The 14,287-nt window shown below is 44.4% G+C and overlaps 1 protein-coding gene across 11 annotated transcripts in view; it reads right to left on the reverse strand.

The window, feature by feature from the left end:
* Positions 1 to 14,287, reverse strand: part of DOCK7 (dedicator of cytokinesis 7) — a 164,484-nt gene that overhangs the window by 23,678 nt on the left and 126,519 nt on the right. For 6 of the 11 annotated variants that reach the window (XM_075936139.2, XM_075936137.2, XM_075936135.2 and 3 more), the window contains 9 exons: positions 13,793 to 13,928; positions 12,220 to 12,316; positions 11,769 to 11,786; positions 6,947 to 7,043; positions 5,837 to 5,971; positions 4,721 to 4,873; positions 2,344 to 2,502; positions 1,943 to 2,043; positions 482 to 674 (listed from right to left, as the gene is read on the reverse strand). In XM_075936139.2, the coding sequence (XP_075792254.1) occupies positions 482 to 674; positions 1,943 to 2,043; positions 2,344 to 2,502; positions 4,721 to 4,873; positions 5,837 to 5,971; positions 6,947 to 7,043; positions 11,769 to 11,786; positions 12,220 to 12,316; positions 13,793 to 13,928 (1,089 nt within the window). The remainder of the gene's footprint in view (positions 1 to 481; positions 675 to 1,942; positions 2,044 to 2,343; positions 2,503 to 4,720; positions 4,874 to 5,836; positions 5,972 to 6,946; positions 7,044 to 11,768; positions 11,787 to 12,219; positions 12,317 to 13,792; positions 13,929 to 14,287) is intronic. The other 5 variants (XM_014575330.4, XM_006126762.5, XM_006126761.5 and 2 more) reach the window with 1 other exon arrangement.

Below are 14,287 nucleotides of genomic sequence, written 5' to 3' on the forward strand. Positions count from 1 at the left end.
GTTGAAATGTTTTATTTAAGCAACTACACTTAATAGTACAGTTAATCTGATACTGGGCCAAAGGGCTTTCTTCAGAGGCAACATCCTCTTCGAAAAAGGCAAATTTCAAGAATTTTCATTTTACCATGGGCCCCAATCCAGCAGAGCATTTATGCACTTGCTTAACTTTAAGTCAGTGGGACTACTCACATGCTCAAAATTAAGCATGACCTTAAATGCTCTGCTGCATTGAAGCGTCATGTGATTAATCACAATCTAATCACAAAAACAGCTTTCAACCACGGTGTCAGAAAAATTATACACTCTACACACTGGCTGGATTGACAAAACAGTATTAAAGCTGTTTTCAAGTCTATTTCTTACCACTTCAATTAACAACTTTGATTTGTACTTTAAGACCTTTTACAGTTGCTTCATATTTCAGATTAGTCAGCAGAAAATCAAAATGCATAATTTTGGGTGGAGGGAAACACATTCCTACCTGAAATGTTACACACCCTACAGGAAGGTATTTTCGATCCTCAAGCATGCTTAAATATTCAGCCACAAGGGCTGCAGAGTGGACCAAACACTGGGCAGATTCGGCATGATTGCTCCTTTCTGAATGCTTTCCAGCCATGTTCTGTAACCAGGTCAGTCGCAGATCTGGGGAAGTCTGATAGCCCTTTGCAATTCTAGTTGAAAATAAATGTCTTCCAATTAGTGTTTATTTACTTATATGTTTATTTTACAAGTGCCTCCCAATTGTTCTGGGCTTCCTTATAATGCACAAGATAAAGAGATATGAACTAGAATAATATATAAAATAACTGACTAGATTTCTGAGCTAGGAAACTCTTGGTGTTATCATTTAATATTTACATTGCTATAATGCCTAGAGGTTAACCAAGTTGCACAAACATCAGTGTAAATCAATATTATAGAAACAGCATAGAAAGAAGCATGGTATTGTTTAAAACCAGCGATGGGCAACATAGGCAAGTGAGTAGGCTGCATGAGTGGCCCTCTTTCATCTCAGTTGGCCACAAGAGTGTTGTAACCAAGACAGTCTCCCAGGATAAGGTAGTTTTTGATAATTGCACTTACGTACCTAGAATTTGCACAGTGCGCTGACTGAACCATAGCAGCACTTTGACTGGATGCAGAGGAAGCACATGATTCCTAGACTGTAATCAGCACATACCTCATTGCATGTGCCCTGGCTTTACATGCGTGTCACTTTAGTAATACTGGTAGGAATGAAACTATGCAGATGAAAATCAATGGAATCTGGCAACCCTGCAGGTTGCAAAATGTCTCTCAGGCCAGCAGCAAGAGGTCTGCGACCCACAGGTGGCACACCACTGGTTTAAGCAGAAGAACTCGTTTTAAAAACAATCTGAGAGTTGATTTAATGTTCTTAGAACATGACAACTATGGCTTCTACTGAAGTGTGGGCTTCTGTTCTTTGCTAGATCAAGGCTACAGTACTCAGCCTCTTGTATGACACAGCCCCATTAGCTTTGGGCAGGACTGGGCATAGTGTGGGCAGACATTGTATGAGCTTCCCATATCTCCTCTGCCAATGCACTTTGAGCATAACCTGAAATATCCCAAGTCATTCAGAGCAGACCCTGCCCCCTGTCTCAATGGCCTCCTGTGTGTGCAGGAAAAGTGGTGCAGCTGAAATATTTTGAACTAGGGACCAGGTAAGGAAGCAGAATAGCACAATCTGGCTTCTTCCTTTACTGATATTTGCACGCTGAGCACAATGGGGATCCTAACAACTGGAAAGTAGCATTAAGTTCAATAAAAGGTGAATGCTACTTAAAATCACTAGGACAGGGCAATTTCAAGTTCTGTAAGATGGGAAATAGAGCAAACACAGATACATTCAAAAATCACAGCTGATTGTTCAGGGGCATCCACTGTACATATTCTGCAACTGGACTATAGACTTTACCTGTACATCAAGTCTATCAGCATTTCTGGATCTTCCTGGTGTTCCTTCATTTTAACTGTATCAGAGAGGATCATATGGAGGTTGAACACAAGATCCTGGACCTGTAACACAGACGTCAATGTAACAAACTGCCATCAGGAACCATATTACGCACTACCACATTAGGCCTGTTGCTTATTCTTTTGTGTGTTTGCTCCTCCTTATCAGTGGGAGCTAATCACTGGGTTTGTTTTCTCGTCCAGCTCATGGATCATAAATAAAAATATCCCTAATTGAACATGGCTTAATCTAAAATCAGCCTGTTTTGAAAACCTAGAATGAGCCAAAGTCTTAAAAAAAAAAAAAATCCAGCCACTTTTTCCAGCTAAATGTAACTCCTGAGCTGGCAGTATTTCTCTAACCTGATCGGGGAATGTTGTCTCCCTGAGTTCCAGATCCTCTTCAGCGTATGTCAAAATAGTCTTCAGAGAACGTCTTAAAAATTCCTCATTGAAATTTTGGGACGTTCCAACCAGAGACGAGAGGGACATGGTGACCTGCATTTTCACTCTGGCAAAGTTCTACAACAGAAAAAGGTGTGACTCCATAGGAACTGTTCACTGCAACTATTACATCCTGCACCACCACCCAGCAGCCACCTTCATTCCAAACCCACGACCCAGTCCTGAGCCCCTCACATACCCCAAACCTCTGCCCTAGCCGAGTCCCCCTGCACCTAAACTCCATCCCAGAGCCTGCACCCTGAACCCCTCCTGCACCTCAACTCCCTGCCCCAGTCTCAGCTCAGAAGCCCTTCCACACTCCAAATCCGTTAGCCCAAGATCAGAGGCTGCATCCCCCTCCCTCGCACCCCACCCCTCTGCCCTTGGCCTGATAAAAGTGAGGGAGGATGGGCAAGGGAGGGAGAATGGAGTAAGCAGGGCCGGGGCAAGAGTGTTTGGGTTTGAGATGGATCCTGGATGGCACTTAAATTCAAAAAAGTGATCTCATGCTTAAAAAGGCTGGAGACCAGTGGACTAAGATTAATCTCCTTCCTCTTTTTTCTCTCAACCTAAGAGCACCTGAGCCCTTGTGCTCTTAGGTCTCAGCTGTTCACAAATAGCAAAGGTTTTATCACAAGATGAACAATCTGATCTCAGCTCCAGGGACTCTAATGAAACACAAGGTGTTTTGGGTACACTTTGTGAGACGGCTGCAGTGGCACGATTAAAACATTGAATAGTAAAGGGAACACTGGGACCTCTCTTTGTAATGTAAAGTACATATGGGGGGGAAATCAGGCAGAGATCTAATTAGATTCAAACAGAAAACAAAACCAACAGCATCTAATTAGTCTAGATTCATACAGATCTTTCACAGGGGAGACATATAAGCCCTGCGATGGGACAGTCTAGGGGCAGATTGGGGCTCTCTCTTACAGGGAGAGCTACAAGAAGGGCAGTGGCTGCATTTCCCAAGAATGTTACGTGTCACTGTGCACTACAGAGTAATGTGGGTGTACACCAGGGGTGGGCAAGAGGCTGCCAGTAGACCGGATTCTGCCCGCCAAGCCACCAGATCTGACCCACAGCTGCCTCACCTGAACCCTTAGGCAGAGAGCAGCTCATGCTTTAAATAACCAGCTGCTCTCTGCTCTAGATGCTGGGGAGGGAAGAGGTAACTTTTGAACACTGAACCTGCCCTCCAACAAAATCTCTCAGCTCCCATTGGCAAGTTTCCGGCCAATAGGAGCTGAAAAATTTTACTGGGGGTAGGGGCAGCATATAAAGCCTCCTTCCTTCCCCCCACCCATGCCTGGAGCAGAGCCATGTGGAGCAGCCAGCCTACTGAGACTTCAGCAGAAAGCTTGCCTCAGGTTCCTGCAGGGCTGCTCATTGGGAGTCACCTAGGTAAGCGCCTCCCCCCCAAAGCCTGCCTCTGGCACCCACTCCCTTCCCCCCCCCAAACTACCTGTCCCAGGCCAACACCCAAACCTTCTGTACCCTTTCCTCCCCTTCTTCCAGGTCACAATTCCCTCCCAGACCCTGCCCTCTCCTGGCTAGAATCCTCTCCTACACCCATACCCCCTCCCTGACTCTGCATCCCATTTCCCTGCCCCTAAAACCTCTGCACCCCCTTCTTCCAGGCCACAACGCCCCTCCCAGACCCCACACCCCTCTTACACACCTCCTTCAGGCCAGAATCCTCTCCTGCACCCTTATACCCTCCCAGGCCCTGAAGCCCAAACCCCTGCCCCAGATCACAACCCCCTCCTTTAGCTAAACTCCCTCTCAGACGCCACACCTCCTTCTGCACCCCAGTCTCCTACCCCTAGCTCCCTTCTGCACCCAACCTCTGCCTTTGACCACTTGCCAAAATCTTGCAGTGGCCCCTCCATCAAAAATTATTGCCCACTCTGGGTCTACACAATCTCTTGCAAGAGGCCTACCTAACAGCCCAACCTGGTCCTACAAAAACAAAGAGTAATAAACACAAGTCCTTCAGTTGGAGGGTAAGAAAAATTCAACATTTCACTGGAGGTCCTAGTCAGGTATTTTTTATACATCCCTAAAAATGGCACAAGAGGCAGCCTGGTCTAGGGCCAGGTCATCAAACTAGAACGCAGGAGGCTGGGGTTTTTAACCTCTGTTCTGCCACGGAGCTAACGTGCGAAACACAGCAAAGTCACTTCACTGCTTGGTGCCTTTGATCCCCTCCATCCCCGTTAGGTGCTTTCAGAATATTCACAAGCACCAAATGATGCTCATACAGTAACAGCAGCAGCTGATGTGTACTTACATTCCCAATCTCAAAGTTCTGTCTCATAAGGAGGTAGAGAGAGGCACTCGCATGGGACCGTATAGTACTAATACTGCTGCTGCAGTGTCGCAGAAGCCTCAGGCAGAGATCAGCACACTGCTCAGTCTCCTCTTCAAACAGCAGCTCGGGGAACTGTAGTGACGGCATGTGAGAAAAATAATGTGGTGGAGGCTGCTGGCGCCAACTTACAGGCCAAATTCATAAGGGAATCTAAGAGTTTGTCTATGTGGACAAGTAAATTACAGCAAGCTGGGGAGTAATTTTTGGCTGGCATTAGGTTGTGGTCTGTCTCAGTGCGTTAACAGTTCATTCAAGGGCTCTGAACTACTGTTACAAAGAGGACTGGATCAAAGTGCTCAAATCAACTATTAACCCGTGTCAGCAGGATGCAGACAGTTCACAGCTAGCTAGTGGGGGCGGGGATTCACATCCTGGGATGCCATGGCCTAAATGTTCATGGAGGCGAGCCTTAAGTAACACGACAGAAAGCTTATGTGGTATAAAGTACATTTTCTTCCAGTTCCCTCTCTTTTTGATAAGTCTTTCTTTACTTAAACTGCATTAGACTTAGATTCATGGATCAAATTCCAAGGTCTGAGGGTCAAACTCTGTACACTAGCTTGCACTCCATTTGCGATACTGACAGCTACATTGCATATGTCAAGAGGTGAAATTACATGACAAGGAGCTGGAAGAAGAAAGGAGACATTACAGTAGAATAGAGGGTCCTTCGTGTGCAGGACAGCAATGCATGCTCTTTAGGCACTGCAACAGTGGAGGTAAGTAACTCTAAGTAGATCTCGATGAGTAAGAGGGGCTCTAATGTGCCCATTAGCCCAGTGTGTCTAGAAAAAGATCTGATTTCATTTTAACAAGCAGCTCAGCAAAACAAATTCATTTGTTCACAGTAGTGAGATCCAAAGTGCATGACTGCAGGCAGCAAACATAAAGAATAAACAGTCTCCTTCCATTCATCAAGCCACACAGCGTAAACACTGACATTAGAAAATACACAACAGCAGCCTTGCAGTGACGTGACCTACAGACTAAAGAGGAAACCCCACTAAAATCCAAAAGCATCTGCAGGAAACTCACCTTTGAGACCAACGCTCGCTGTGTGGCAAAGCAGTGTTGTAGGTAAAGTGCACTTTGATTACAGGCCATGCTGTGGAGAAGAGCTTTCAGCACCCCGCCGAGAATGCTCTCTTTGGATTCCGTCACAGAAACAGTCTGTCGTCAAAATTAAATCAAGGATCACACAAACAAAGTCAAACGCTTTGGCCCACCAAGGGGTGTTCCTCTCCTGAATCATCAGCACCGAACTATTACAAATGCGTGACAGTGATTTTAAGCCTTAAGTGGAGGCAACGCAACTCCCAAATTTCTGAGCCAAATCCTCAGTGGGTGGAAATCAGGAGTCACCTGCCAAGGATCTGGCCTTGAAGCATTATGCAACAGTTATAAGCTCTATTACAAGTACTGTTTTAGGCACACACTGTGGCTGGCCCTTGTGTGGGTCTGGAAGATAGAAGATGCTCCCAGCACAAGAGCCAGACACAACTGGATTCTCTGTGGGAAATTCTGGCTCCACGGAAGTCAACAAAGGATTTTCCAATTACTTCAATGGGGCGAGGATTTCACCTTCTGAGCACAGGGATTGCTCTCCACTAACACTTACAACCTGAGGGACAAAGAACAGTAGGGCCATAGTTGCAGAAGGGAGCTCACTGCACTTCCTTATGGGCCAGTTCAGGTGGCACCGTTTCTATGTTCTTCTAGGAAGCACCATGCTTCCTGCAGATCCCATGGGAATAGTCTCAAGTATAATGACAAACCTGGGAAAGAACTAGCAGGAATTTGTCAGAGGACTGCAGGACCAAGGAATTATTACATATTCTGCCTGGCATTTTTTTACACATTAAAACATGTAAGCAAGTATTTCCTGCATTACACTAATGAGGGGGACAAGCACCTTTACAGAAGGCTGGAGGAAAGTTTGTGATTTATAAAACGCACTGCTATAAAACTTGGGAAAAATCATTATGCTTGTTTATCTCTTCCAGGATCTCACCTCCCAGATCCCCCTTTCTGCAGCAGCAACAAAGTTTAAATACAAACAGCAGGAGGGCACAGTTTAAGCAACTGAGCCACTTAACGTGCTAGCAAATGTTATTTGGGCATCTGCAAAACCCCCATCATCCTTACCTGGACAACTATTTCTAATGTATCCAAAATAATCAGATTTGCTTCAGTTGCAAGATTTCCATCAATAAGCGCTTCATGTTCTATCTCTGCCCTTGATCTAATGGAATAAAAGACAGCATTCAAGTTACAGCATGTTTAAAAATCAGGCCAGCACATTCTCAAGGCTCACTAGTGGGGAAAACGTTGTAATAAATACACACAATTAGTAACGGACAACACCACAAGAATATCTTAATGCATTAATAGATGTAACACCACAGGGGGAGGGAAAACATTTTTATGTTTAAAAATTTGATGTAGGTTTATCACCCTCAGGGTAGGTCATGATCATTTCTTTTCCTTTCCTACTCTACCCGTCACCCTCTAAAAACAATGTTAAGCACTAAAGCCCTGCCTCAAAGATAGTTTAATAGCACTATAAGACATGCAACAAAAGACAAACACATTTACTATATGTTACAGGATATGAACACAAGGTGGTGCTCCATGAGCTAGTATTTTTGCACTGTTAGACCTGGCTCCCAGGTTGGGTTCAGTTTATTGTACTTAGTATGTATACCTGGTATTGATTCTTTTGCCTCTACATCATATTCAAAGGTTTTAAATCTGCCTTCTAGAGAAAGTCATATGATTGTGCTATTAAATACAATGCACCTGCTTTCCAGGAATAGCTGACAGTAGTGCCGGTCCCACTCCCACTGCTAGTACAATATCTTCAGTGGCAATATTTAATTTCAGTAAAATTAGCTGGATTCAGCAAATAGCCAGTAGCAATTGTAAGTGTGTGATAGTGGCTTGCTCTACTTGGCTGAGCAGGAAGGTAGGAGAGGAGGGTGCCCCCTCCCCCCTGCATCTTTGCAATAGCATGGGAGAGACAAACAAACGAGTTGGCTGGATGCAGGCAAAACCCATACACCAAAGGTGCCAGAGCTCCTGCTACAGTTCTGGTACCTCCAGGGCTCTGGGAGCAACTTTAGCTGACTCAGCCAACATTTCTTCTGGAGCTGCTGCTGTAACATGCCTGCCCCACACTCTGCCTACTATGGAGGCTGTGCTATCAGAGTATAATCTAATCCTAAATTTCTAGACTCTAAAAGCTCTGAATTGAAGCATTGGCTGTACAACTATTTAAATTGCATCACTTGAAAATAAGAAGGGCCAGGTGGGATTGCTTTACTTGGTGGCATAAAAATCTTTGCGTGGAGTCATATTCGACATCCGTTACAGAGTGTATATTTGAGCACCAAACTTAAAGAGCCAAATTCTTCCCGTAGATGGAATAAATGCTCACAACTCTCACTGAAACCAGTGGGTGTTGCCTGTGCATCAGAGAGGCCAGATCTGGCTCAGAATAGAATGTGCAAGTATGACGCAGAGAGCAGGGTTATGGAGTTATTTTAGCAGCTATTTCTTTTTTAAAAAGAAAACTAAATTAACTCTGGCTACACTGGTAGTACCATCAGCTGTTCAGTGGGTATGTGAGGCCACTAGCTGAGATAAGAAAGATTGTTTGGGGTTTGGTACCATCAGCATAATGATGGCACACAGCTCTATAATCCAAATTCCTATCTGCTGTATCTTTATGTTTGCTGCTATAGAATTATACCAGAGAGGAATTTGGTCCTATGTCTCTATTTCACTGGATCCAGCACTACAATTGTCAGCATTCTCAATGTCTGGACATGACTGGAGGTTTGGATAGAAACTACCTGGCTGGTAAAACAAGAGATTACACTCCTGAGTTGAGGAACAGAAATTGGCAGAGGTGGGATTAGCCTTATATTTTCAGGAGCTATGTCTGTCTTTTCTTGTTAGATTCATAGAATCCTAGGGCTGGAAGAGACCTCAGGAGGTCATCAAGTCCAGCCCCCTGCCCAAGGCAGGACCAATCCCAACTAAATCAACCCAGTCAGGGCTTTGTCAAGCTGAGACTTAAAAACCTCTGGGGATGGAGGTTCCACCACCTCCCTAGGTAACCCATTGCAGTGCTTCACCACCCTTCTAGTGAAACAGTTTCTCCTAATATCCAATCTAGACCTCCCTGACTGTAACTTGAGACCTTTGCTCCTTCTTCTGCCATTCATCATTACTGAGAACAGCCTCTCTCTATCCTCTTTAGAACCTCCCTTCAGGAAGTTGAAGGCTGCTCTCAAATCCCCTCTCACTCTTCTCTTCTGCAGACCAAACAAACCCAAATCTCTCAGCCCCTCCTCGTAGGTCATGTGCTCTAGCCCCCTAATCATTTTGGTTGCCCTCCGCTGAACCCTCTCCAATCTTTCCTATAATGGGGGGGCCCAGAACTGGATGCAGTACTATTGTAGCCTCCCCAGAGCCAAATAAAGGAGAATAATCACTCCTCTAGACCTGCTGGCAATGCTCCTCCTAATGCACCATAATATTCCATTCTCCTTATTGGCTACAAGGGCACACTGTGGACTCGTATCCAGATTCCATGCCAATGACTCATCAATGGAGGCTCCACTTCAAGGAGAGCTTGGAAATCTCAATCACTGCAGAGTAAGGCTGCTTGCAGGGGAGATTCACACCTGGAACATTTCACACCTGTGCCCCACACACAGAGTCGGCTTCCCATCCAGGGCCTTTAAGGTGCTGGTTGTGAGCCAAAGCCCTTTGTACGTGGGGGTCTGGTTGCCTTAGAGCCTGCCATAACTCTCGACAACAGAGACAAAAACTGCTATATCTGAGGCCTGGTGGCTGGGTGTTCTCAGATGTAGGGTCCTGGACTCTAGAACGGCCTATCTCCTAGATCTGAGTTTGATGGTCTTCAGAACATAGCACAAAGGCTGTTCACTCAAGCTTTTCCTGAGAAGTGGGGAGAATTCTTTGATTTTAGAGAGGGTTGAAAAGATTTTTGCCATGGCCTACCTGTGTCACTATAGTTCCTTTTGGCATTTGTCCAAATATTGTATTATAAATGGAGGAAGAGATACAAGATAAACTACATATACTTACTATTCACTCATTGGCTACGTCTACACTGACACCCTTTTCCGGAAATGCTTAAAACGGAACAGTTTTCCGTTATAAGTATTTCCGGAAAAAGCGCATCTACATTGGCAGGATGCTTTTCCGGAAAAGCACTTTTTCCGGAAAAGCATCTGTGGCCAATGTAGACGCGCTTTTCCGAAAAAAGCCCCAATCATCATTTTCGCGATCGGGGCTTTTTTGCGGAAAAGACTACTGTGCTGTCTACACTGGCCCTTTTCCGGAACAGTTTTTCCGGAAAAGGACTTTTGCCTGAACGGGAGCAGCATAGTTTTTCTGGAAAAACACTGACAATTTTACAGTAGATCGTCATTGCTTTTCTGGAAAAGCAAGCGGCCAGTGTAGACAGCTGGCAAGTTATTCCGGAAAAGCGGCTGCTTTTCCGGAATAAGTGGCCCAGTGTAGACACAGCCACCATGTATTATGTGCCTGTCTTTGTATTTTTATGTATACACGCATGAACATATGCATACATACTTTATATCAATTCTAATTTCTAAAACTACTGGGCTAATACATTTCTGCAAAATCCAACAATTAATCTCATGGGACTCTGTACAGAGCTTGTTACACAGATATGCTATGGCCAAACAGAGCAGAAATACTGCATTTCTGTTGTTCTGGTGGCCAGCATTCTGGAGATGTCATGGAAGAACTCTGTACCGCATCATGTATTGTTAAGAACATAAATACATAATAAAGGCCGTGCTGGGACAGACTAAAGGTCCATCTAGCCCAGTAGCCTGTCTTCCAACAGTGGCCAATACTCAGGGCCCCATAGGGAATGAACAGAACAGCTAACCATCAAGGAATCCACCCTGTGTTGTCCCTTCCTAGCTTCTCGCAAACAGAAGCTAACACCACCATCCCTGCCCATCCTGGGCCACTGCTGGACCTGTCCTCCATGAATTTATCTAGTTCTTCTTGGAACTCTGTTACAGTCTTGGCCTTCATAACATCCTCTGGCAAAGAGTTCCACAGACTGACCCTGCGATGTGTGAAGAAATATTTCCTTTTATTTTAAACCTGCTACCTATTAATTTCATTTAAATAACACATTTACTTTCTCACATCAGTTATGATTTTACAAATTTCCAAGATGAAAAGTCCCAATTTTATTAATCTCTCCTCAAAAAGAAGTTGATCTATACCCCTAGTTTTTTTTGTTGCCCTTTTCTGAACCTTTCCCAATACCAATATATCATCATCTTTTTTTTGAGATGGGGCAACCACATACAGTATTCAACATGTGGGTGCACCATGGATCTCTATAGATATATATATATTTGAGGGGATTGTGTTCTACAACCTGCAAGGGATGAGGCGGAGCATATGGCTGTGCCAAAATCATAGCACAGGAATTTGAGCTTAGTAGAAACCCACAGAATCACAAAGGAGGCCAGCAGGGTCCAGGGGGGGAAAGCACTGTAGAAGGCTTGGCCTTCCTTCCATTGGGATTCTGAGGCTTCCATTTCCCAGCCTCTCGTGGGCTGTTTGAAGTTCATGGATCAGGGCCAGTCCTTTTGCTAGGCCTTCAGAGTAACACTAAAGGGGAATAGAAGCCTGAGGGTTGCAATTTTAGAAAACGGGAAACATGCACAGCAAAACACACACGCCATTCCTGAGCTTCTTAGCAAAATACCAAAGCAAAAATAAGGGAACTTAGAAAGTAATGGGTGTGATCCGCAAAAGGGATTATTTCAGCCAGTTACACTCAAAGAAAGCTTCTGCCAAGCACTACAAATAGAGCTGACTGGGTATGCAGATGTACAAAACGACAATTACATTAAAAAGCCACACACTGATACTACAGTACCTGGCTGGTTTGAGGCTTCTAAAAGCACAGCACATGTGGAAAAATAATCAAAGGGATGGATTAGGACAGGAAAGGAATGCATGCTTGGAGATTTCCAGAATGCACTCATGGAATTAAGGAAAGATGACATGAGACTATATGCTATCTGTGAATATAGTTGAAGGATCATTTCTCTACATTACAACTTACTACTGGGATTTAAGAAGATAATTAGTCTTCTCAATTTTCATTCTGAAGCGCTGTGGAAGAAATGGCACATGCTACATGTGATGCTGTGTCAGTCAGCATAAAACTGTTCCCCTACAATCAGCCTATCCCATCTTATGGCCTTATTCTGCTCACACGGAGGACAACTAGAGTGTTGCCTTTGGCTTCAACGGGAGTAGAGTTTGGGCTTGAGTTTGTAAACTGACAGTGCAATAATTGATATAGAAGGATAAGATAGAGTTACTTGTCAAGCTTTTCTGTGTTTTGACGCCAGTGTGTCATATCCTTTCTCCATCTCAGGTTCTCTTGACTTCCAAACGCACTCCCTGATGGACTTCTTTCTGTCAGATAACATAAACATATTTTTTTCTTAAAAATTCGTATTAACTCTTTCCTTGTGGCAAAGAAAGATTTGTTTGCAAGTAATACATGACAGAATGCAGGATAGAACACCATAGCACGCAAAGCCATAGCTCTTCCCTGTAAGGCACAGCAGAACCTCAGAGTTACAAAAGCCTCAGGGGGAGACTGGCTGTTATTCTGAAACATTCTGAACAAACCATTATAGTTGTTCTTTCAAAAGTTTACCACTGAGCACTGACAATACAGCTTTACCATGCAGATGCTACATGATCTTTATTTAAATGAAACAAAACCAGAAAGTTTCCTTACCTTGTCATATTTTTTTAACTTTTTTTTAAGTTGTTTACATTTAACCCAAGTACTGATCTTTATTTGCTTTTTTTTCCCTTTTGACTCTGCTACTGCCTGATTGCTTAGTTCTGGTTTCAAATAAGTAGAGCCCTGAGTGGATAAAAATGCTTAACCATGGGTAGACATTGGTATATGCTGATCCGAACGACTCTACTCCCAGAAGATGCTGTGGCCAAAGGAGATGAGTGTGGTGAAACTGTTCTCAGTACTGGCAGCTCGCCCCCTGCCATGTCTCCTATCTGGGGTCATACAGCAGATTCCGATGTCTATCTGCAGACATCCATATCCTTGGGTAGATGTTTGTATCCATGCAGGGCTCTTCAAATGAGGAGTGTGATTGACTGATCGGTTCTTAACTCTGGTGTTTCTAAACTCTGAGGTGCTACTGTACTTAAATAACCTTCCCCGCCCCCATTACTGTATTATCTGAGCACTTCACATTGTTAATGTATTTATCCTCAGCATACTGCCATAAAGTAGAGAAATACTATTCTCCCCATTGCATGGTATCATGTCAAGGTCATATGAGAAGTCGGCAATGGAGTTGGAAATTGACCCTGGTTCTCCTGGGTCTAATGAGCTAAACACTGTGCCAGACTTCTTCTCCTGCTCAATACCTCATCATCTCAAGGGAATGTTAATTGTGACACATGAAGGCAATATAATTATCCCAACTGTTAACTATTTCACTCTCTTATTGCTGTAGCAGAAACAACCATCCCTTCAGGGACTGCATTTCTTCTCTCTCACTCTTGACATACAGTGACAGGATGTTGGTTCTACCTACAAGGTCAGGCTAACGTTCCCAGACACTGTTACAGGAGTGCTCTATAAATGAGACATGTCTATGCAAGTACATCGTTAGGAAATAGATAAAGTGCCTACAGATGGTGCTCACAAATATGCAAGAGAGTTCCTGGGGTTTAAAGGACCAATGAAACGTGTACTGCAAACCACTTCCAGCTCTTCTGATGGAGCTCTCAACTGACATGAGTATCCTCCTGCAGCGCACTAATGGATCCGGGGGCTCTTTGAGGAAGGCGATGATAGTTTCAGGTCAGTCTCATATAGGAAGGCCAGCAGCGACCACCAAGATCACTCACCGAGCTGCCCTCTGCTTCTTCGGACCATTTCTTGCCTCGCCCCAATGCTTCCCAAAATAGCTTCCTCAAGTTTTGCTCTCATGTCCTTTGACTTCTTAAATGTCAGACTGTTCATCCTTTCAAACACTTTCTTGCCCTGCAGATTTCAAGCCAGAAAAGTACAGATATTGAGGGAAACCTCTTTTTATCTGGGATGGATTAGAAGGCTAAATGGACAGAACTCTTAATCCCGGGGGAACCTACAGGGCCAGGATGTGTTGCAGATGTCCAGGCCATGATGTCCTCTGCAGGGTCTGACAAGCCAGCAGCAGGGAGAGAACAAAGGAGACACAACGAAGGGGAGGAGCAGAGGACAACTGGTGACCTGGGAAGCCGCTATATTTCTACTGCCCCTGACACCTGGGAATGAGTAAATGCAACTGTCAGCTTCTCTCTGCTCTCTCTTCTTGTGGCAGCCTCAGGGATAATATGTGAGGGGAGGTACCCACTTGCCTG

This window comes from Pelodiscus sinensis, chromosome 9, assembly GCF_052426305.1.
Source record: "Pelodiscus sinensis isolate ZL-2025 chromosome 9, ASM5242630v1, whole genome shotgun sequence".
Classification (NCBI taxonomy): domain Eukaryota; kingdom Metazoa; phylum Chordata; order Testudines; family Trionychidae; genus Pelodiscus; species Pelodiscus sinensis.